This window comes from Rhea americana, unplaced genomic scaffold (genome assembly GCF_003343005.1).
Source record: "Rhea americana isolate MKP2758 unplaced genomic scaffold, rheAme1 scaffold_28, whole genome shotgun sequence".
NCBI lineage: Eukaryota > Metazoa > Chordata > Aves > Rheiformes > Rheidae > Rhea > Rhea americana.
In genome coordinates, this window is record NW_028186401.1 from 5932094 (window position 1) to 5955327 (window position 23234).

Genomic DNA, 23234 nt, shown 5'->3' on the forward strand with positions numbered 1-23234 from the left:
AGATCGTATTTTGCAGCTCTTACCAGGGAAGAGCTACTGGCAAAATCCAGCCACAGAGGACTTCTGTAAAAAGGCAGTCAAGCACTCTGTAGATGGAGTATAGTTACCAAACTGAAAGTCTTAAATGAGTGGGGTGGAACTAGCAGCTTTTCTAATGCTGGAACGGCAATGTCTCCTGTCTGGCATGGCAGTCCTGGGAACTATTCAAAACTTGATACAGTGAACCATGTATTACCTGTGTAGAACCATCAGTCCTGTTAGTACTGTCATTTGAAAAAAGGATGCACAATCTTACATGTCATCTTTGAATCATGAATGTGTCGGCTAATTTTCCATCTCTACCAGCAGTTGTTGAGAATGACCTTGGGCAGTCTGTATCACTGCTGGCAATCTTTGCATGGCTGATATGCTGCCACACTGCTTGGCAGGTACCCAGGTGCAGTGTTTAGCTCTGAGTATAGCAATACTGGGCTGATGAGGTTGATAAATGCCACTAATCCTCATGTAGCTTAATTTAAAAGCTTTATAGTTGGACAACAGAATCCAAGATACACTGAGGTCCAACTTACAAGGTTACAAGGCATCATTTGGCAACTCCTATAACTTCTATTGAAATGGTATCTACTTGCACAGAAATCTGTTTTTAGGTCTATTTAGGAAGTGAACTTAGAACTGAGTGAATCTGTATAATGAGCTACTGTGTTGCTTTTTTATTTTTTTCTTTGAAGTCACTCTCTTGTGGGACTCATGAGGGAAGTTTGGGGGGGGGGGCAAGCAAGGGGAGAGAATGGGGAAAAGGACAGACCCCGTCAGAGTTTCTCCAGGAACCTGTGTCAGGTCAGCACCTTGACTTCTCTGTAGCTTTTCCTGTTAGGTCTAGCTGATTCTTGCTTTGAGCTGAAGTTCCATTTGGTCTCTGCCCTGGAGTGCCCCTTTGCTTGTCCTGAACTATAAGACACTATCACTTCCTGATGAAGCAGCCTGAAAGATGATATGGGTGAAACTGTTTTAAATGAACACCTGTCTTGAGGTGCTAGAGCTGGGAGACTTCTGTCTTCTGAGAACATAGTTCAAATGGTCCTTCAGCTATGTAGTAACTTTGAATCTCTGCCTTGTGAGTACTGGTGAGCCTCAGTCTCTGCAGCAGGATTAATTGCCTTCATCCTCTGCAGGAATATAATTCTTCCTGCCCATTCTGAAAGCCAGAATGCACATTATTAAAAAATGGTAATTCTGTATTTCCAGTGACTTTTTTCTATGCTGAGTCTAGAAACTTGCTAAACAGAATAGCACCTGCTTTAAGCTATGTATCTTCAGGTTAATAGCTGAGAATAGAAGCAATGGTCTCACTTTCACCCCCTATTTGTCCCCTTTACTATGCCAAATAGCAGACATGTTTGTCTCAGGCCAGTTGGCAGTTTGACATCTTYGCTTAAATCCCTTGCCAATTTAACAAAACTCCTGTAGGGCTTTAGACTTTTAGCGTTGCCTAAAGAAACAACTCCAGGCTTCAATTAAGAGTTTAAAATCTCTCACTGCATATATTAGAGTTGAGAGACTGCAGGTATATTAATATTGACATATAATACTCACACAGTACTTTAGCTGGAGCCTCTTTCTTAATGCAAGTTATCTTACTACAGGCAGAATCTGCCCTTCTCCCTTGTGCTGGTGTACCCATATATGTAAAGGCTTTGGTCTAGCTTTATACTGACTTACTTAGAACTGCTGCTTTTGTCTTGCTAAACAAGCCTTGGCACTTATGTCTTAKAGAGAGTCCTATTTTAAAGGAGGAGGTAGGGACAGAGTTGCGGATATGGTACATGAAGCTGATGTGGGAAAGATGTGTGGACAGTGTCAGAGAATAAAAGACTCCTATCCAGTCACATTCCAGTGAGTTATGGACTTAAATAGTAAATTTCATAAGCTCCAAACTGCCTTTTTTTTTCATGAACAGGGAAAATGGGAAAGAATGGCATTTCTGCTTCATATGGTCTCAAGCAATAAAAGGAAATAATTGAAGTGCTAAAAACAAGAGGGAGATACTGATCTATCAGGTTCTAAGGTGATGTCAGCAGCTCTCAGCTTGCTGGGGATAATGTGCTCTGTAGTAGAGAACATGGTTCCTTAATTGGAAGCATGTCTCCTGGGGCAGCTGTTCTCCCAAATAATGAATCGTTCATGCTTTTGTGATGAGAGCTGATGTAACTATCTTTCTCAAGGCATCTGCTCAGTCTGTCTCCTCAGCAAAATGGCCAGGTGACTGCCCCCACCATCACTTGGGCGGCAGTATGCCTCTTCCTGTTAAACAGTTTGGCTAATATGTTTGTACTAACAAATTGGATAACAAACTTTTAACCCCTTCCAGCTAACAGCTGTATTCTATCCCATTTCTTCTTGAGAAGCAGTATGCTAGAGGGGCGGAAAGTCTGCTTTGTGACCTAGCTTCAGTGCCCTTGATAAATATGGTTAGTGGAGTCTCCCTCTTAATCTGATAGTGTGTTACTCAGTGGAGCTCAGTTGACCAATTTTTACGGGTCCTTTTCCAGTTCTCCGCTTTATTCTCTCCACTTGAAAAGCAATGTTGACCTGTGCCATATTTCTCACTTAACTGAGAGGCAGTGCTACATAGCAGTCCCAGCTAGCATGACTTGCGGCTTTTCAGTCTTCTAAGACTTGGTATTAATCCCATACAGTTTCTGCCACTGACTTATGTAGTCAAGTGCTTATACAAGTTTCTATGTGGTTCAGCCCAGCAGGCTTCAATATTTCAATTAAAACAGATTTACAGCATTTGACAAGTTTTGAAGGTCAGTCTGGTTGGCTAGCAACATGCTGTCCCAGTCCTATTAAGACACAAGACATCTGGCTATTGTGAGAAGCATTTATGCATGTAACACTTCATTATACAGGAATTCCTGAACTTTAGCCTTTGTTTTGCTGCTGTCTGTCCTGATTCCTCAGCTTTGAGAGCTTGTTTGTGTCCCCTCCTTGGTAAGTTTGCAAAGATCAGTGCTACACTTCAGTCATAGAATAGAAAAACATGAAGTTGTTCTTGCTAACTGGTAGTGATATGGGGGTGGGGGAAATCCTTTTACAGGGTTACTTAGATGTTCTCAGTCTTGGTAATGTYACAGGGTTATACAATTAAACTGCCACCTCTTTCAGGTACATTCCACCCTTGATCTGGGGAAAAAGTGGACATATCCAGACTGCCCTCTATGGGAAAATGGGGAGAGTAAGATCACCACATCCATATGGACTTCGCAAGTACCTTACAATGCCAGATGGAGCAACAGCAACCTTTGATCTCTTTGAGCCACAGTCTGAGCACTGCATTGGAGGTCAGTCAAACAGCTGCCTGCTGCATTTGCYTGCAAGCCTTGATTTTTGTGTTTGGAGGTGGAAGGAGATGGGCAAGGACAGTGCTACCTGATCTATCAGAAAGGGTAGATGTTGCTTCTGGTGATAAGAAAGGAGTTGCTCAGCAATATTAACCCACAATTGGAGACTGAAAGACCATCTCAGATGTTGGGGGAAGCCTTGCTGGACTAACCTTTGTCCAGTGGCAAGAGTGGGGGCTGAAGAACAGAAATGTTCTGTAACTTGTGTCAGGTGAAGAGTCTAGCAAAGAAACTGGTGCTTAGACTTGCATTTGACGCATCCTTTACCTGTTAAAACTGGGATCACAGAACAAATACTAGTAATGCTAGCATAGATGTCTATGGAAGAGAAGCCGAACTTGATTACCCCCTTTAAAGACATACTTGCTAGTCTTTATTCACAATATGGTCACAGTAGCTGTTTCAAGGTCTGTGTGAAATCAAACTCTGTATATAGAGTATGAGAGAGTCCTGACTTGAAAAATTCTACTTAAAAGTAGAAAAGCTTGATTCTTAGTTCATTAGGTAGGTATTTTCAGAGTGAGTGTCAGCTTTAAAACTTGCTGTTACTACTAGTAACAGCAACACTTAAAACTGAGTTACTGTGACTTGATTTCAGAAGTACAGTTTACCTTTGCAGTAGCTGATTAATTTTAAGGCTGTGACTCTAGTTTGGCCTTCAGAAAAGGCCAAGTTCTTTTCTTAATCATGCCAGTTGAGATCCTTGTGGTACGATGTTGCATAGTAACAGTTACTATTATCTGTATTCCTGAAGAGAATCTGTTCAGTGCTTTCCTCATAAGGCAGAAATTTGTAAAAGCTAGAGGTGCTAGTAAACAAATAGCAAAGAGTATGCTGATTGGAAGTCTGTATGCTAATCCTGGACAAATCAAAATAGGTGKTTTTTCATATAGGAAAACTGAACACTCTTAATAGATCTATCTTTGATAAAGCCATGAAGCAGAAGATTAATGACACTATTTCTGTGCTTAGCAAAGCTTAGTGTTAAGGATTTGGTCACACAGAAATGTGCAAAGGAAATGAGGGAGAAGTAGTCTAGTCAATCTATGTGGTACATGAAGGAGAAGCAGGCTCCAAAGCTTGTGGATACTTAGCAGTAGCAATAGGCTGTCAGAGGCAGAACATGTGTAATGACAACTATTCTTGCTCTGAAGAACAATGTGGAAGATCTCAGCATTGGTCTCTAGGCAGTGCCTGTAAAACTGGACAGCTTTCCCTGGAGTTTAATTCTGACTGTCTCTGTAGCATGATAGTTGCTTAGTCTCCTGTCTTAGACTGGACTTACTTGGCAGCATAGTAGGACTTTAGCTTTCTTCTGGTTGATAGTTTCGCATGGATCTAAAATAGAAAGTTTCTGAATCTCTACATCTGCATGAAGTGACATTTACTTATCTTCCCTCCCTTTCTGCATCACAGAGGATGTCACAATGGTCATCTGCCCTGGGATTGCAAACCATAGTGAAAAACAGTATATCCGCACTTTTGTTGACTATGCACAAAAAAACGGTTACAGATGTGCTGTCCTGAATCATTTGGGAGCCCTACCAAATATTGAACTGACTTCTCCACGAATGTTCACATATGGTAGGTACTTTATGACAGCTGGTAACTTTAAAGTTTGTGATGTTTCTAAGGCTTGCTGATACTGGCCTCATTCAGATATGGCAGTGGTGTTAYGTTGAAAGAGTCTGAAACAATATAAAATGAACATAAGAACTGAACTGAAGCTGCATATGAGAAGAGGCTCATACTRGGATCCAGTTTTCCTCATTGTTTCTCCCAGCTCTTACACATGTATCCTAACCAAGCAGATGACTTTGGGAAGATCTTGGAAAAGGCACTTGTGACTACTAAGCCTGCTCAAACAGTTTGAGGTGCTCAAATGTCAGTGCAGTGGTAGACTAAACAGTCTTCCAGCACTGTAGGATAAATGTTACTCCGAAGACCATGTAAAATGCAAAGTATGGGGGGAGATTGTACTAAGCTACTCAGTGTTGTCAAGGACACATGAAGACAGGCTTGTCCCTGGATGTTACAAGGAAAGGAAACAATTATGTAGTTTCACTGTCATACTGTAGAAGTAGTGCTTAACTGCCGTGATTGAGGTTTCACCTTGAATATAAGGGAATGTCTTTCCTTTCTTAACCTAGGTAATAAAAAGAGTAAAAACAGTTATCTTGAGCTACACTAGCTCACTGCTGTATTCAGCACGAAGTGCCACCAGCTATTATYGGCCTTGCTAGTATGTAACAATCTCGGTAGAAAGTGACCTTCCTGCCTGAGACATGATCCACTTGTTCCCAAGTTCTTTTGAGCCCTCATGTCCCTTTTTTTGCAAGCATGTAAGTACATTATGTCAGGAGTCTGGGGGTTTAGTGGGCTGCTGTTAGAATTTTTTTTTCTTAACAATAAGTGTCTTCATTATCTGTTCTGAGTTCAGCTGAGTGTTTATCTCCAACAGTTGAATTGCTGAAACAGAAGTGTTTTGCGCTTTGAGACTGCAGGTCTGGTAGGCAAGTAGCCAATAATGCTTTGTTGCTTGTTTTATAGTTATGACCTCCTCATGAGTAAGAAAACACTTTAGGCATACAGAGTGCCTCAATTTGTCATGAAGTCCTATGCTGTTAGTGACTTTAAGGCTGTCAAGCTTGGTTCAAGACAAAAGCTCAAAGTATCAGCCTTTCTCTTGATTAAAGCTTGAGCTTTCTTCCAAAAAGATACCTTCTTAGGACTCTGAATACAGCCTCAGAAGTCACTAGTTGTTCTCTGAAGCCTTTGGTACAGTAAGTTTAGCCTGACACCAAAAAAAAAATGCTCTTGTCTAAGTTATTACCTATTCTAGCTCCTAATCACTCCACAAAGGTTGTGGGAAAAACATCACAGATTATGAATCTACTATAGCTTTGTCCAGTGCGGTTCTGAAATCCAGACAGTGTTTAGCTAGTGTCAAATGCTGGAAGTCAAGACTAGACTTCTGCAAGTTTGCTGAAGCTGATGGCAGACTAACTTCAGAGCTTTGCTGTAGACCTCAGAGTAGTATTCTGTAGTACATATCTGAAGATGTGCCTTTCTAAGTCTTTTATAGCCCTTTAGAAAGGACAAGGAATGTCTAGCACTTCATTTGAGTAAGCCAGTAAATTTCACTTAAGTGATTCTGCCAAATGGAGTGGCCAGACAAGACTGAGCAGACTTGACTTTGCCTCCTACCCAAATATCCCAGTATTATTGTAGCTTTTGCTGGGTTCCTAATGCTGTTTGTGGAGGGAATAGCCTAAACTCAGCACTCACTAACTCTTCCAGCCTTTATATCAAACTTGACCTGTTGCTAGTCTAGTTTCAGGTTCCTGAAGCAGCTGCTGGCTGCTCTCAAATCATGAAAGTGACACACCAAAATGTTTTGACTGCTGACTTCTTCTAGAGGAAACTAGAACAGTGTGGGATTTCTTATCTTAAAGAAAATTGCTTATTAAGAATATTCACAGTGAAATTTCCAAAGCACTTAGAAGCATATTTCATTGAAATAAATGCAAACCCTACTCAACCTACCCTAGAACTAGCCAAAATCCAAGTGTCTAGCAAGGATGTTTAGGGTAGRGGCACAGTGGGGCAATGTTAATAGGCACAGTTCAGAATCCAAACTCTTAGAACTAAAGTTCCTGGGCATGTTCCACTGGATAGGACAGATTCTAGCTCTAAACAGAAACAACTGGAGTTTTATATGTTCATGTGGTGCTTACTGTGGGATTTGCAATCTTAAATCTAATTGGAAAGTTAAGGTGTATAGCCTGTGGATTTTTTTTTTTTGATGCCAGTGCCCTAATACCATCAGTTTTGGAGGTGTTTCTCTTCAGGGGATTCTCTACTTTTTTTTTTTAAACTCAAAGGTAGGAGGAAAAGCTGCAGATACTTGTTGTGCATGTCTGGAGGCCTTCATATCTGTCAGACAATATTAAAGGACTGCAGTGCTGCCAGAAACTGGATCCCTTAGTGCCTGAAGCCTGTGGAACGCAAATATTCATTAGCAGTGAGCAAGATGAAGCTGAATGGAGGCAATTATTTTTTTTCTTGATGAAGACTCATCCCTCTAAGCAGCTGCAGTATTTCTACTTCTGCAGTGATAAAGGGCTAGCTTCCTTATGCTTAAATCCTCCCCATCTTAATCTGGAGAGTACCTGCTTTAGTCACTCTGTAACTGTCCATTGAACACTGTCTTGAGAAGCAAGCTCTGTTTCCACTGCCACTTGATTGTTGCAGATGTAAGGGTYCATAGCTGTCTTGCAAGAAGCAAGTTGCTTTCCAGACATCCCACTTGTTCTTGAAGTGACCAACTGCCTTCAGGAAGGTAGTAATATACTATGTGCAGTAAATAGCAGTGCCAAGCCCATAGTCCCTTGATTTTTCAAAGCCCTTTAGGGAAGAGTTTGGACTGTCAAATTGGCTGCTCCTGTGATTTTTTTTTTAAGCAAGGAATTTCACCTCTTCAGCAGTCTTTCAGAACCAGGCCTGAGCTAAGRTCTACAAGATTTGAAGCGGGTGTGTGAGCATGTGTGAATTGGAGCTCTTAAAGCTTTGAGGGTGTTTAAGTCAAAGGGTAAGAAGATGAGGCTTAAAGCATACAGTTGAATTAAGGTGTGAGTCTAGGGCTGTTAGAAGATGATTCTTGGTATCATTCTTTTTCTTCAGGTTGTACCTGGGAATTTGGTGCTATGGTTAATTACATCAAGAAAACCTACCCTCAGACCCAGCTGGTTGTAGTAGGCTTCAGCCTGGGTGGAAATATTGTGTGCAAATACCTTGGAGAGACTCAGGCCAACCAGGAGAGAGTCCTGTGCTGTGTCAGTGTGTGCCAAGGGTACAGTGCGCTGAGGTAAGTTTAGAGGTTCTTAACTCTGGGATGACCTTCTGGGGGAGGTAGAAGAAAGGGAAGGTTTGGGGGAGTGTAGTGGGGGAAGAATTGTATGAAGGAGAAGCAGTGTAGTGTCTATAATAGTGTGCAGGGTGCCACCCAGCTAAATTAGCAGCCAGAGCTTTGATTTGGCAGTACAAAACCTGTCAACAATAAACACTTATGGGCAGGCAAATGCTGTTTGCTTTTTTGCATGTGTGAATTGGCCTAACTTTGTGCCATAGTAGGACTGCTCTGGTGCTCTAAGACCTGTGCAGTCCTGGTACAACAAATCYGAGAGGTTGGGCAGCATGAAAAACTACTGAGCTGATGCCACTTTTAAAAGCAGTAGCTTTGGTCTGAACTGTCCCTAGGTTCAGGTTCATAATGACTGTTTTCTGCCTTCAGTGTGCAGTCTGATTCAGCAGTTCTCAGCTGAGAAGACTGGAAAGAAGTACAGAGCTCATGCTGACACTACTCTCCTTTTACTGGTTCCCGAATGGGAAGGCAGTGCTGTGTGCCCATGAGGGGATGGAGAGACATTAGCAATAGTGCTCTAGCCTGAAATTTGGAAGGTGAGAAGGTTTATAGCTCTAAGGCCTGTATAAACTACTAATCTTTGGTTCCCTACTCAGAAACTAAGGCTATAGCACTTCAAAAGAGCTCTAACAGCTCCACCTAGTGCTAATACCTAAGCCTGAGATCTGGCTATTGCACTGCTGCCTGAACTGGTTGCTCAGCTGTGTGTGTAAACTTTCCATGCATGCACAGTTAATGAAGATTTAAATGGTAACTGGCTAAGCTAATGCTCCTAGTTTTTACTGTCCATCTGGGCAACTGCTGGGGCTTAGCTGACTTTACTGTAACTTCACTGCATTTTTAGGCACTGATAATATTTGTAAGGTGAAAGTCTATTGAGACTAGGGTACTTGGGTCAGGGTCTTATGGGAGAGTAAAAATGGTGAAACTGGGAGCCCTACAGGAGACTTGCTGTGAAATTTGGCTCCTCAGCTGGTGAGACTAGAGYGTGATATTGTTTAGGCTCTACCAGTACAGCAGTTTGAGAATTGGAGCACATAATACATAATAGCTCGGAAGTGGTAAGTATGGTACTCAGTCCAAAAGGTGCTTTTATGAGTAAGCTCTTACAGGTAAGAAAGAAGCTTTTTCTGGAAGCATTAAGAAATGACTAAAAGCTTTGTATGCAGTTCAGTAATAATCCAATGTACCTGGTCTATTTTGAGACACTAGCTCAAATCTGACTGTTGCTAACATAACTAAGTCTGAGTTCACTCCCTTAATCTGAACAGATGCTTTAAGGAATGGTTCCCTCCCCCCCATAAAATTTTTTTGTTCTGGTATGGAGCACAAGCAACCTTTTTAAGGCCAGCCCCCCCCCCACTCCAAACTGTTTTTGCAGYTATGAAGCAGGGTTGCAAGGATTGCATTTGGCCCTTGTTCACTTGATTCATCTTCTGCAGTTATGCAGTATTGTGGTTCTAGTCTCAAATGATGTGAGTAATGCTGTTCACTAACTGGTTTCTTTAGTGATATGTCATGATATGCTGGTAAACAGGTTGTCCTTATGCTGTCAGTTTAACAATACTGGACTTGGATTTCTCTGTGGTGGGGGAGCAGGAAACAGCTGCCTGTCTTGAGTTTGTTCCACAGAAGAACCCACTGAAGACTTGTATTATTGAGCTCTTGACTCCACCTGCTGGGCAAATGTTGACTGGCAAGTCTCTAGACACAACATCTGCTCTGCATTACTGTGCATTTGCCAAGAAGGCTTTTCAGATCTTGTTTCTTCTTACCTAATCTCTACCACTGCTTCTAAACACTGATCAGMCAGATAGCTGGTGAAAAGCAACAACAGTAAATACCCACTAAGGAAAAAATGGGGTAGAGGGCCTTATGCCCTTGGTTATAGAAGGGGGAGGTACAAAACATCTCCAGATGGAATGAATAAGCCTTAACTTTCCCTGACTTTGTCTGGTAGGCTAAAATAGCTGGTCTCTTACCTCTGAGCCATGTAACAGTGGATTACCCTAGTAGACATGACCAGTTAGCTTAGAATTTAACTTTAAGACAGTTTATACAACCTTTTCCCCCAAAATCCTTTTAGGAGGTGAAGGAAGAAAAGTGGTGGGCAAGATGAAGCATGGAACTGAAATATGCCAGCCTTTTCAAGGCATTAAGCCTGTGTCCCATATACAGATGTAAAGTGGCAACAGTACAAGAATCTGCCAGCAGACTGGAGCTCTTGGTTTAATCAATAGACATGTAGTTTAGAGAACTTAGTTCCTGAGGCTAAATGGAAACATGTCTCCTTATTCCTTAATTTCTGCCTGTACAGGTTTGGTTCTGCTTCTTGATCTTGAGGAATGTGTCTTCACTGTAGCTACAGGCTATGGGGAAGGTTCCCAGTTTTGAAACTTGTGCAGTCAGCTTCCCCAGCTGTGGTGGGGAAGTATAGTAGCTTTAACTTCAATTGTCTTGAAATGACTGAAGGTTTGCTTGGAAGGTGTKAGTAGAGGAGAATGTGCATCTTTCCATCTTCATTCTTTCTCTGTCACCACAAATGTAGTAGATAGTGGTGGGTGATCTTTTATGAAATTAGATATTTTACCAGACTGTGTTCTGACATGGCTTACTAGAAGAAAATACAGCTTATGCTTTGCTAGGGAACTTGCAGGTCATGACTTGGGAAGCCATGTTAAATCTCACTTAAACATTGATTTGCAATGAAGTAAAGCAGGAATAGTTAAGTAGCGGAAATTCTGCTTGCAGCATTTTTGGGTTGCTTGGTAAATGATAGTATGTTCCCTCAGTAACAGCAAACCTTGTTGAGAGTAAAGCTATAACCTGGCCATGACCCTGCATAGCAAAGAAGTACTTGTATCTGGCAGAGCTCACAAGTCTGGATGACTTTAACTCTGTTTTAACAACCAATAAGCTGGGAAGTGCTATTCTGTTTCAAATCTGATACTACTTGCAGCTGCAGCTAGTATTTATTCTTATAGCTCTTGCCAGTGAAGCTGACAGTAATCTGTAAACACTGAAAACATCTGCACAAATTTTCTTCTGCAGAGTTAACTCATGCCACTGAGAGTGTTTTTCTGCAGCAACAGGCTTAAGATTTAGTCCTTTGCTTGGTAGTCCAATTAGGTAAGCTAGATTCAACTTAGGCAAGGGATACTAAAATCTTGTTGGTGTTGTGGATCTTGATTGATGGCTCTTAGCCGTTTTGCTCAATGGAGCATTTAATTGCATTGTGCAAAATGAGACTGCAGATGAGTATTCTATTACTACTGACCTCCATCAAAGTGGAGGCCATTTCCTGGAGGAGGTTAAGCTATAGCAGGGAAAGCCTGGAGACTGTTTATGCAGCCTCTAGGCTGCCAAAGGTCCTATGAAATTACTGCGATCTTTCAAGATTGTTAATTGCTTTATGTTCTCTTCTAGGGCCCAGGAAACCTTCATGCAATGGGATCAATGTAGAAGATTTTATAACTTCCTCATGGCAGACAACATGAAAAAGATCATCCTTTCCCACAGGTACTGTAGTTTGTCACTTGGATTGATGGTTTTGATTGGGTTAGTTGCTGTTCTGTGTTTGTAATCTCTTCTCAGCCCTTTAGAATCAAACTACTGAAGACTTATGCACACGTTCCTTGCTTAAGGGTCTTTAAATGAACTAATTAAGGGAGCTCATCCAGTCTCATTCATATGTTAGAAGAAAGCAAGTTTTGCTGTTTGTCTTCCAAGGAGACTTGCTTAATGAGTAAACAAGATGAGCACAGGAAAACACCATAATTAAACTTCAAAGTGGAGTATTCTGTCTTTTTCACTTCTAGCCAAAGAATTACTTAAGGAGCCTCTTGTTCTGCTGCATACCTGAGGTAGGATTAATCCTCAAGGTGAGGATCTGCTGATCTGCTGCATGGGGCTGCTGCTTATCGCGTAAGCAGTCAAACTGTAGATCTAGCTTCTAGCTCCTATTCTAGAAAGATCATGTAGCTAGCAGAATATTCAGTGTTGCTCTTGGAGTGCAGCTGTACTTAGTATCCCTGTGCTACTGTTGTGATCTGTGGCTCTCGCATACTGAGGGAATGTGTTAAACAGGTGGCTTGCTCAGTGTTCAGTTTTCTCCATCAAAAATTCTCTAGGTACTTCTCAGGCAATGAATATGTAAGTACCTCATCTGTGTGTGTTTGAAGGTCTGAGTCAAGAGAAGGGGGTAAATAGCTACTTTTGACCCATTCTAATTAAGTGTCACTTGTGGGCTTTCAGTTAATTCCTGACACTCCTGTGCAATGTGAGACTTGCAGAAGGAGTTAGGGAAACTGTGTTGTATGGGGTAATCCATCTAACTTGCTTTAGATGGGGAAAATATTTAGACACCTTGATCAGACAACATGTGGAATTATATAATCCTCTCTGCACTAAATGGTGCTTAGTCATAACTTAGAGAAATCTAGTGCTGGCTTGGAGAGAGAATCTGTTAAACTAAATTTTTTTCTATAATGAATCTTCTGTGCTTTAGGACAGCTCCCAAAAAAACAAACCTAGTCTCCTTCCTGCTTTGCCCTGCAGCTGTATCTAAAAGGGAACAAAGCTGGAAAGCAGGGTTTTATTCCACTTGTTAAGGGAGTGGTTTGTTCTGGTAAAGAAACACATCCTCTCCTGAGGGTAATAACTAATTATGACAAATGTCCATAGTAAATAGCTTTCTGCTAAGGTAATGCCCCAAGTAACTTGAGAGATGAGCTAATCTAATCTGTGCTGCAGGACTTCAGTACCAGATGGCAAAGGAGATGGTATGCTCAGGACTGTTGGTGCTCTTGCTTGAGCCACAGCCTGTGTTTTGAGTACCCTTAGCATTGTCTATTCTGGGAAAAGCTTAGATGTCCATAAGGTGTGTGGGTTTTTTTGTTTTTTTTTGTTTTTTTTGTTTAGTACAACAGCAACACATAGGGAGAAGAACAAATAAGCTCTGCTTTTTCCCAGGAAAGCCTTATGGCTACAGAGCCCACTTCTATCTTGTCAGATTTGGTGAACTCATTTTCCCTTGAGCTGGTCACAGCTTTGCTGCCTTTGTTTATGGTACCTGGATCTCTGTCTTGATATTACTCTTTCAGGCAAGTTCTTTTTGGAGATAACATGAAGAAGCCACAGAGCCTGTCAGATGCAGATCTGAGCAAACTCTACACAGCAACATCCCTCATGCAGATTGATGATAACGTCATGAGGTATGAATGGAGATTCTCTGATTCTCTGTAGCTCTCTAAAAGCACCTTCATTCTCAAGTGTTGTTCTCACATGCCTCTAGCTATGCTGATGGGAATCTTCTGAAATGCAGTGCTGACAGCCTCAGGACTCCTTTGCCTCTGAATAAAGCTTAGCAAAAAAGTCAATCTCAGCTTCTGTAAAACCACTTGAAGTATTTGCTGTAAGTAACATCTGAACTTGCAGCCTGGAATAATCTAGGAAGAGGCTAGACCTAATGAGCTGCAGCAAAAAGCTGAAAGTATAAAATGTAGAAAGCAGCTCAACTATTCAGGTATGTCTGTAGCCCTGGTTTAATTTTAACTGAAAAAAGCCCTCCCAAAAAACTGTGTTACTGCCTTCTCCGTTAGCATTAAGGTCTACTGAAACAACAGCCTTTTTACTGGCTGTACTAACACCCAAATTAAACTTTCTGCTTTATTAAGCAGCATTCAGTTACTCTTGTCTTTGRCAGTTATTCAGTGACCTTATTTTCCTGTACTGTGGCATGTTCTACATCAGGCATTAATACCTTTCCAAAATGTTTAAGCTATAAACTGGCTGTGCTCTATAGACTTATGATTTTTGAGAGACTTGAAAGTATTGCATTTTTCTGCCTTCCCAATAGTGCTTCATAATTGAATTTTCCTACTTGACCCTAATCCTGGAGGCCTTTGCTTTGGGCTTACTGCAAAATGGGCACTTTTCTTTCCAAAAATAAAGCTAAGTGGATTCAGTGAACTCTTGGCTTGGGAGAGAAGGCRAGGGAACTGGTGACTAGGGAACTAGCCGTAGTAAATAACGAACTACAGTGAGTTCAGAATGGCCTGTATTTGTCCCTTTTTAAGGTTCATAAGTAGTCATGTTTTTACCTTTGGAAAGGCTTTCAGGTGAAGATGACAAGATAAACTTTTCCTTCCATATATATGAATTACTAATAAGTGAGGAAGGATACTTTTTAAAGCCCTAAAGGCCACTAGGTTCCAACTGGTGGGTTTAACTTGCCCTCTACAGAACAAATACAAATCCTGCTATTGTAGTGTTTGAGTAAGCACACAAAGCATGAAGGCATGTGCTGCCAAAGAAGGATATTGCAGGGGTAAACTAGACAATTTAGTCTACAAAAATCCAGGCATCAGTTATTCTGTGAAAGTATCTTTTATTTGGGAGTAAGAATCTTTTGGAAGTCAAATGGGTACTAGAAACAGATAACTGCAATGTTTCCATTTCAGGAAATTCCATGGCTACAGTTCCCTGAAGGAATACTATGAAGAAGAAAGCTGCCTACAGTATTTGCACAGGGTAGGCTTTTGCAGTTGAGACTGTTCCTGTACCTTAATTTTCCTGCTGGAGGGGAAATGGTCAGTGGTTTCTGTATTGCCGATTCCTAGATACAGCTATTCCTGGACAGAGTATCTTGGAATGGAAGTTTAATTTTTAACTCTAATACTGGTACTAAATGCTCTGGGTGCTGCTAACCCCCATGGGTAGTAGCACCCAAGTGGTCTAGACAAAGACAGACATTCAGCTGAACCCATCTGAGCATACATGGGTAATGTAGAAAGCAAGGGGTGGAATACAGCCTRCAGTTTTCAAGGAGGAATAACTTACTAGATATTCTGGGAGAGGCTCTTGGCCTCTCATCTCCTCATGACCTCGTGTCTGAAAGGTAAATAGCAGATCAAAGTGCTGCAGATGTAAAGATGAAAGGTAATTCTCTTGATCTGCGGAATCAGAGGATGGAGGCATTCCAAAGGAACTTCAAGTTTGAACTTTAGTAACAGAGCTGGCACTTGCTGCCTAGTATGCAAAGTAATGCAGAGCAAAGACTGTAGGTATCTGAGTTCTTGGGAGTGGGGGATTGCTGACTCTGGATCTGAATCTGCTCTGTTATATCCTGTCTGTTTTCATGCAGTTAAACTGAAAAATAATTACTACAGAGCACTTCACTGGTGAAAAGCCACTAGTCTTAATTCTAACTGTCCCTGTTTTCACAATGGTTCTGCAGGTGCAGAACAACCCTGAAATAAGATGCTTGAGTAAACTCAAGTTGAGCAGCTATTTTTGCAGTTTGAATGAAATTCAAATACCAACTCCTTACCATTTTTCTTCTGTCATGTTTCATGGCACAGATTTATGTTCCTCTTCTGTTGGTTAATGCTGCTGATGACCCTCTGGTGCATGAGAGTCTTCTATCAATTCCAAGAGCTCTTTCAGGTATGTTGAAGCAGTCTGCTCCAGCAGTGTGTACTTGTGTACCTTCAGCTTCCTTATTGCATAATGGTCCATGATTACAAAGCAGCTTGACTTGCCTTCTTACATCAGTAATCCTGTAGAGATGTACTGAGCCTCTTTAAATCACCAGCTAGAACCAGAAAGGCTATCCTTGAGCAGAAAGAACTTTTGAACATTCCTTCCAGGGACCTTCTGCTCTTTCTGACTCATGCTGATAGCCAGGAGGCTGTTTTCAGGTTGCAATCTTTAATGCAAAAAATGCTTCCTTCTCTTCACTCCTCATTGGGAATTAAGTGGGTGGTTATAGTGTTGAGATAGTCTTGAGCAACTGTAGATGAACAGCCTCTTCTGCTGATAAGGGAGAAGGTGCTTGGTTAGGTTACTTCCTAGTGGACTAGGATTGCTGACTTGAAAGAAGAGTTGAAGACAGACAGGCCAAGGAAAAGGCAAATGACCTTTTGAAAAGGTCCCTCCTAGAAGAGGGTTGGTTGCTGTTTCTTCAAACGGTTGATGCATAGGCAGTGTAGCAGGTTCATCTTATTGAAAGATGTGGAGGAGGATTAATGAAAACCTCCCAGACTGAAGCAAGCAGAATTTTTCTCCATGGGTAGAACAAGGTGGCTGCTGTACTTTCAGAGCTTTAAACTTACAGTCCCAGTTTCAGCACACATGAGTTAGCATTTTGGCATGGATGTGACCTGTATTGCCACCAGGGCCCAACCAGTAACATTTGTTGGGCAGCTTTCTAATACTGGCTAGGATTGGTTCCTGTGGACTGACCTGTTCTGTGAAGTAACACTGACTTTAAATTAGCCATGGCCTTTGCCAGTGTTCCTAGTTCTTCAACAAAGTTCTTCCCTTGATTCAGATGCTATGGCAAGGATGGAGATGGTTGTCTTAACTTTAGTAGTTTAGAGCTGAGAACTAAATCATATTTTCTGGAATGTTGTGATTCTTGTTTTACAGAGAAACGGGAAAATGTCATGCACGTGCTGCCACTTCATGGAGGCCACTTGGGCTTTTTTGAGGGGTCTGTACTCTTCCCAGAACCTCTTACTTGGATGGATAAGCTTGTGGTGCAATATGCCAATGCCATCTGCCAGTGGGAGAAGACAAAGTCTCACTGCTCAGACACAGAGCAGGCTGTATCTGGCCAGGAGTAACTGACCCAGCGRCTCTGGATCACTTCAGTATCTCTCCCTTTGGGGAAAAACTTGTTCCCTCACCTGCTGCTTCAGGTTTCCATTCTCCTTGATATCCTAGGACTGGGGTTTGATCACAATGTTTCTTTCTGAAAAGTGGAGTTACAGCAGAACTTAATATCTGATCAGAGCATCTTTGCATATATAGTTATTTGGGCTTGTAACTTATTGCTCTGCTTGAATTGAGTTGCTAACTGTGGCCTTYTACAAGGTTGTTGGGCTCAAGAGCTTGTTCAGAAGTTTCGAATGACAAATTCTTCCACCAGCTGGTCAAACTTCATGTTTGCAGCATTTATTTAGATGTAGATGACAGGCCAACTACAACCCTCCGACTCTGTTCTACTCTGTCCCAGTGCTGGAAGAACTCTGTACCAAGCCACAGCCAGTGGTTCAGCCTAGTATGTGGCCTGCAAAAACAGATGCCTGACTACAAGCTGAGTTCCAGACCTTGCACCATCTCAAGAGAGTCTTACTTCCTAGGAATGCACTTCCAAAAGTGAATAGGTTTTAAAATACTTAGCTTTTCCATGTTTGTCTGTAGTTTGGGATATTTCTATGCTGGGATTCCAGGTAGAGAAGAGCTGCAGGTTGTTAATACTGGTTAATACTTTTCTATGTAAACATGTTCTCATACCAAGACCAGGTCAGTCACCGTATCGTATTTGCTTCTTTATTTAAATGTAGTTGTATTAAGTACTGGATTTGTTTGACCTAGGGCTTTTTAAAACTGGCTCTGGCTTCCAAATGGAAACTGCTGATTATGAATCTGTGGGATCTTTCTGTAGGGTTAAATTGTTTCCAAGTAATTCATAGAGAATGGATGTACATTGTTAGAGGCTGGTTTGTAGGGAGGAATGTATRTGTGTTTTCTTAGTCTTACAGCCTACCCTGGCATAAGGGGAAGTATCAGAACTCTTCCCRTTAACCTTCAGAGCATTGAATGGTTTTAAGGCAAGGTTCTAAGGGAAATTATGTGCCTAGAGGTGATGGGAACTGTGTAGCTCTAGCCCTGCACAACTGAAATAGTACCTTCATATGGCTAACTGCTTCCATATCCATGTAAATCCTGTAGGATTACTGGCTCCAATAAGACACTGCACTGGGCTCTTCCTCCCTTGAATTCCTTTTCCACGCTCATACATCTGCTTCTAGTTTAAATGTGCAAAGTGAAGTGTGGAACTATATATGCAGGAAAGATGCCTRTTCTCTTGTGCTGTTCCCTCAAGTGGCTGTTAGTCTGTGCCAAGGCAGTTATTCAGAACTAGTTTCTCTCCTGGAAGGGAAATCTATCCCATGACAATCTGGAGACAAACTTTGTGATCAAAATCTTTGCTTTACTGTTTGTTCTATCAGTGTTGTAATCTTGTTAATCCATTTTTAGGATGCAGTCTCAATGAATTTTTTTTCCCTCGTCATACTTCCCATATCAACCAGCACTTTATTGCTTTAGCCTTGGTTTATGTTCTAGGCACTTTAGTTTATAGCTTAAGAGTAAAACAAGCTGCAAGACTTCAGTCCAGTGACATAGGGAAACAAACCTTCTGGGCTGCCCAGTCCCTGAACTTTAGGCTGGAGCAGTGGGTTTTTGTTTTAATAAAGCAATAATTAACTATTGTAGCAAAGGTGCATCAGGAAATTCCTTTCAGTTTGCCTTAGGCCAGCCACTTTGGCCTGTTAAATGAACTGTGGTTGTCTGCACAWTCCCTTTGTTAGTAGATCCAGGTTTCTTTTTTCCTCTCAAAGAAAAGGTATGACCAAGTAAAGCTCCATAGTGATACTTGGCCATGCTTGCGGCTGTTTCTTAGGGAGTATTTTGGGGCATCAATAAGCAAGAATATTCTTAAATGATGAATTTGTGCTATTGTCTTATTCATACTTGCTGCATCTGTGTATCACCAAAATTTGTCATAAAATCAGATTTTTCTTAAGTAGCTGTTTATGTTGTAGTCATTGGATGTGACTTAAATATCTTTCCTTTAACAGAGGTGRACTGTAAGCAACACCTACATACATCAAATAGTATAAATGTATAGGGATGTTTTCCATTTCCAGTGGATTACAGCTTCAGAATTGTTTGAAGTTTGAACTTTCATAGCAAATTCTTCAGCTGTAGCTGACACAAGTCATAGTTGCCTGCCTTGAAGGTACAAAGCTGCCCTTTCCATGGCAAGAGATTCTGTCTCTGGAATGCTTGATCCTTCTTCCAGGTGAGTAACAACTTCAGACAACTCTAGAGAAACAAATTGTTCTTGATACTGATACTAATGGRAAGAGCCCAACATGTGGATACCTATAGAAGGAAGGAGTGCATATATCTAGTTACTTTGAGAGCAAAATACCTGCCTCCCTCAGGTTTGAGAACCTTAAAGCAGAGGCTCTCTTCCCCACTTCCCAAGTGGTTAAAATTCTGCCTTCCTTCCCAGGATCCCAGACTTCCAGAAGCAGTTCAGTGGTTGGCCCAGAACATGAAAGCAGGAAATGAGAAGTGAGAATTGTTTGAGTACTATCTGGGAAGGCAAAGCAAGTGTTTTTTAACTTCTGTGTTCAYGTTAAGTGACACACTGCTCTTCAGTCAAGTTATGCCAGTCTAGCTGAAAATGAAGTTTTGTTCTGCAAGCCTTTCTTCAAAGAGCTTTTCTTCATTGCTTTTCCTTTTARGGAGGCTAGTACTAACCAGTCTTGATGAGCAGGTTTTCCTGCTTCTGAGGTGTGAGGRGGTTATGTTCTCATTAGCTGTAACATTAGGTCTGACTGACTTCACTAGCAGATGCCAGTCAATGATCTCTGAGCAAGTGTCTCCTAAGATGAGGTGAGCAGCTAGGGAGCTGACCAAGCAGCAGGAGCTGTATTTTTGTCAATTCAAGTCTGCTTTAAAAATCAGAGGGATTTTGGGGGGGGAGTAATCCTTCCTGCCCCACAACATGAGCCTTCATATTTCAGGAGTGCCGATACTGTGGACTTCTTGAACCTGGCTAGAGAAGCAATATTAATAATGGGTCTCTTGATCCCTTGATCTGTTTTTGCACTTGCATCTATAGGTGTTTGAACTGCCTGTATCTTGACTATTTGATTCTAGCCTGTTTGGGGAGGAATTTTTGTCATGGTTTAAACATTGTGCGAGGGTTCCGAGACCTAAAATGCATCCCAAGCTTGWTGTAGATGGGAGCAGTAAAATCTCTCCTTGTCCTCCATTTTCCCCCCACCCCCCCCAGTTTGACAAGGCTTTTAGAGCCAAGACTAGCAGTAATAGCCTAAAGAGACCTTGGGAGTAGGAGAATAGGAAACTACACAGCATGCACTGCAGCTTAGAGACCTTCAGAGAAGGGAATTCTGTATCAATGTTGCTGCTGCAAGTGACTGGCAGCTGAAGCCTAGTGCCTGTACTCAAAGATGAATGGGACTTTCTCCAATTCTGATCTGGAATACTCTTCTCCCTCCAAATAAGGTAATGCTAATCTTGTGGACAGGTGCCTTTCATTTGGCTAGCAAACCCAACCTCAAATGCACTCAAAACTTTTACTGCTTTCTGAAAGAAAACTGAAGTTTTCTGTGTAGTTGAGTCTTTAATCTCTCAGCAAGGCAAGTGAGCTTGTTAAAGTGTGCACTTTTAAATCCTTATTTTATAGTTTGGTAGTGCAGCTCTTCAGGACTTTGGCATGAAAAATCTACCATGAACTCTAAACCCACTCTGAAACTAAGTAGAAAAAGCATTAGTAGAGCTCTTTGGCATTTGGTATACATTGAGCAGTGGGGAGAGGGTCGTAAGTAGCACTTGAACATAAACCCCAAGGGCACTCCCCATCAGATTGCAAGTTGTGTGATGTTAGGCTGGTCCAACTGTCATCTTTGGAGAGATCTGAAGGTTGTAGGTGAGCAGCTGGGGCTTTGTCCTACTGAACATAAACTGTCAGCTTCCATCACATCAGATCTGTTGGCATTTTTAATGGTCACTTTATAAGCTTCTAAACTGAAGGTTCTTCAGATGAGTCTGACTGTTGTAGTTGCACTCTGAAGACAGATAATTGAACTGCCCTGAAGTTGTCTTCTGAGCACTATTTCTGCAACTCTTGTTTGTGAAGATGCAGGTTACAAAGACTGCATTAAGCAAAGATGGTAAGAACTGATACCTCCAATACTAAATTTAGCTAAGCTGCCTGTGTCATCTATCCTGGGTCTGTCACAAGCTCCTAGACCACAGCCCTTTGACATGTGGTGCCTTGCCCTTTTTCTTCCTCCCTTGACATCAGCATATCTAGAGACTTCAGTAACAGTTCTGTCAGAGCTTTCAAGTTCTGTTTTTGTAATAAATTTCTCAACTCTAATGAGACATTTCCCGGGGGTGTACACAGTACAAGTGCTATTGTACAAGTGTTTGACTTAAAGGACCTTTATGGGCAGCATAAAACTAGCTACAGTATTTTAAGGCTTAAAATAAGGTGTATTAGTAGTGGATCATCTTTCAGCTGTCTGCTCCTCAAATCTGTCCCCAGCAGTAGGGATTGAGTCAGAGAAGGAGTTTAAGTGACTTGCTGCCTTGAAATCCCAAGATTCATGTATCTAAATCCAGCAACATATAGCTGGAGGTAGATTCTCTATATTTACATCTGAAAGAGCAGAATGGCACTTCAGGAGTTAATTGCCAAACAGTTTAGTCACCTGGATTTTCTTAGAAATATTATGCCTATATGGGGCTCATTGAAGTTCTTTGGCCTTTTTCAAGAAAACCAGAAAAGGCTCTGTCATTCTGCTGCATGTATAGATCATCTCATAAAGAGCATTTTGCTGCTTCTGGTTTGAGTCATACTCCGTGAGTCCKTGTTCTTTTGGCAGATCTGTAGGTTGTATAGTGTCCAGGGCCCACTGTGACTCAAAAGTGTCTCCTTCAGGAGTACTAGTTCTAGGCAAAAAACAACAGTTCTTGATGGGAAGGTTTTCAGATTTTTTTTTTTTTGCTGAACTTGATGCCTTAGAGCAGCACAGACCTAAGGAAGGGGTGTTTTGCACATGTACCCCTTCTGTTGTGGGGCATGCTTAGTACTGTTGGCTTGGATTTTCTTCTGTCCTTGGGAGAGTGTAGATATATATGCCACCAATATATCCAAGTGGCTGCCAGATGTTCAGTTCATGCTGGAAGGGCTTCTAGGGTTATTCTGAACTGCTTTTCAAAAACCTGGATATTTGGTTTTGCTCATTAAATGCTGTCCTGGACTGCAGCACTAGTCATTATTTGGTTGAGTCTGCTGATATTGAACAGTCTTTTTTGAGTCTCTCTAACTTTCCAAAAACTCCAGCCTTACATCCCCTGTGTGTAACGGCCATGTCTCTTTCCTTCTCACTGGATGGTCTTGCCGAAGCTGGGCATCTTAATGCCAGTAAGGAGCCTGATCCCCTTGAGGTGGCTCTACCCATACAACTTCTCTTGCTTTTTTGTAAATGACAAGCTTATGTTGCCTGTCTCTAGTCAAGCCAGTGCTTTGAATAGAGAGATTCTAGGAGGCACTCATATCTAATGTCATGACTCCCCTGGGGTGCTGACCCTTCTGATGGCCCCTGAAAACTAGGGAGTCTTCAAAAACAAAYCCAACAACTGACACTTGATATAACTAAACCCTACTACTTAGCCCAAATGAATACCTCTCCACAGAACATGGGTGTTTTTCACACTATTTGACTCATCCGACAATCCAAGTACGTTTTAATAGATTCTTTCTCAAGAAAGCACAACTTCTTTTCAAGAGATACCTTTCTCTCTGAATAACCCCAAGGTGAAGAGGCAGGTGGACACCTCAGGAAGCCAGATCTGTACTGTTCTCATGTTGTTCCTGCAGTTGTGTTAGAATGGGCTAAGTGATTTCTAATGTTCTTGGTAAGCAGCACAGTTTACTGTGGAAAATAATTTGAATTTGCAAACTTATACTCTGGAACCATCTCTAAATGCTGCCCTGAAAAAGCTTGTATCAAGATACCCTCCCAGCTGCCAAGTTCTGAGTCAAATTCTCTGAAGCTGACAGCTGCAGGGGAGATGATTTGCAACTAGCAATGCAATTTTTCTATATCTGCTGATGTTTACCTTTAAAATTATATATAAAAATATATTAAAAAAACAATGTCTTTGATTTTTTTTTCTTTTTGTTCTGTGTGGTGTAAAATGGAGGTCACTGCGAAACAATGTAATTTTGTTATCTCTGATTCAGTGGGATTTCTTATTTAAAAATAAAGGACTTATTGAAGTCAGTGTTA

The 23234-nt window shown here is 41.5% G+C and overlaps 1 protein-coding gene across 1 annotated transcript in view; it reads left to right on the forward strand.

Moving 5' to 3' along the window:
* Positions 1-23234, forward strand: part of ABHD2 (abhydrolase domain containing 2, acylglycerol lipase) — a 31066-nt gene extending 7832 nt beyond the window's left edge. Inside the window, exons 3-10 of the mRNA XM_085308674.1 lie at positions 3169-3344; positions 4821-4988; positions 8088-8271; positions 11755-11847; positions 13431-13541; positions 14790-14859; positions 15690-15774; positions 16759-23234. Of these exons, the coding sequence (XP_085164800.1) occupies positions 3169-3344; positions 4821-4988; positions 8088-8271; positions 11755-11847; positions 13431-13541; positions 14790-14859; positions 15690-15774; positions 16759-16955 (1084 nt within the window). The 3' untranslated portion in view covers positions 16956-23234. The remainder of the gene's footprint in view (positions 1-3168; positions 3345-4820; positions 4989-8087; positions 8272-11754; positions 11848-13430; positions 13542-14789; positions 14860-15689; positions 15775-16758) is intronic.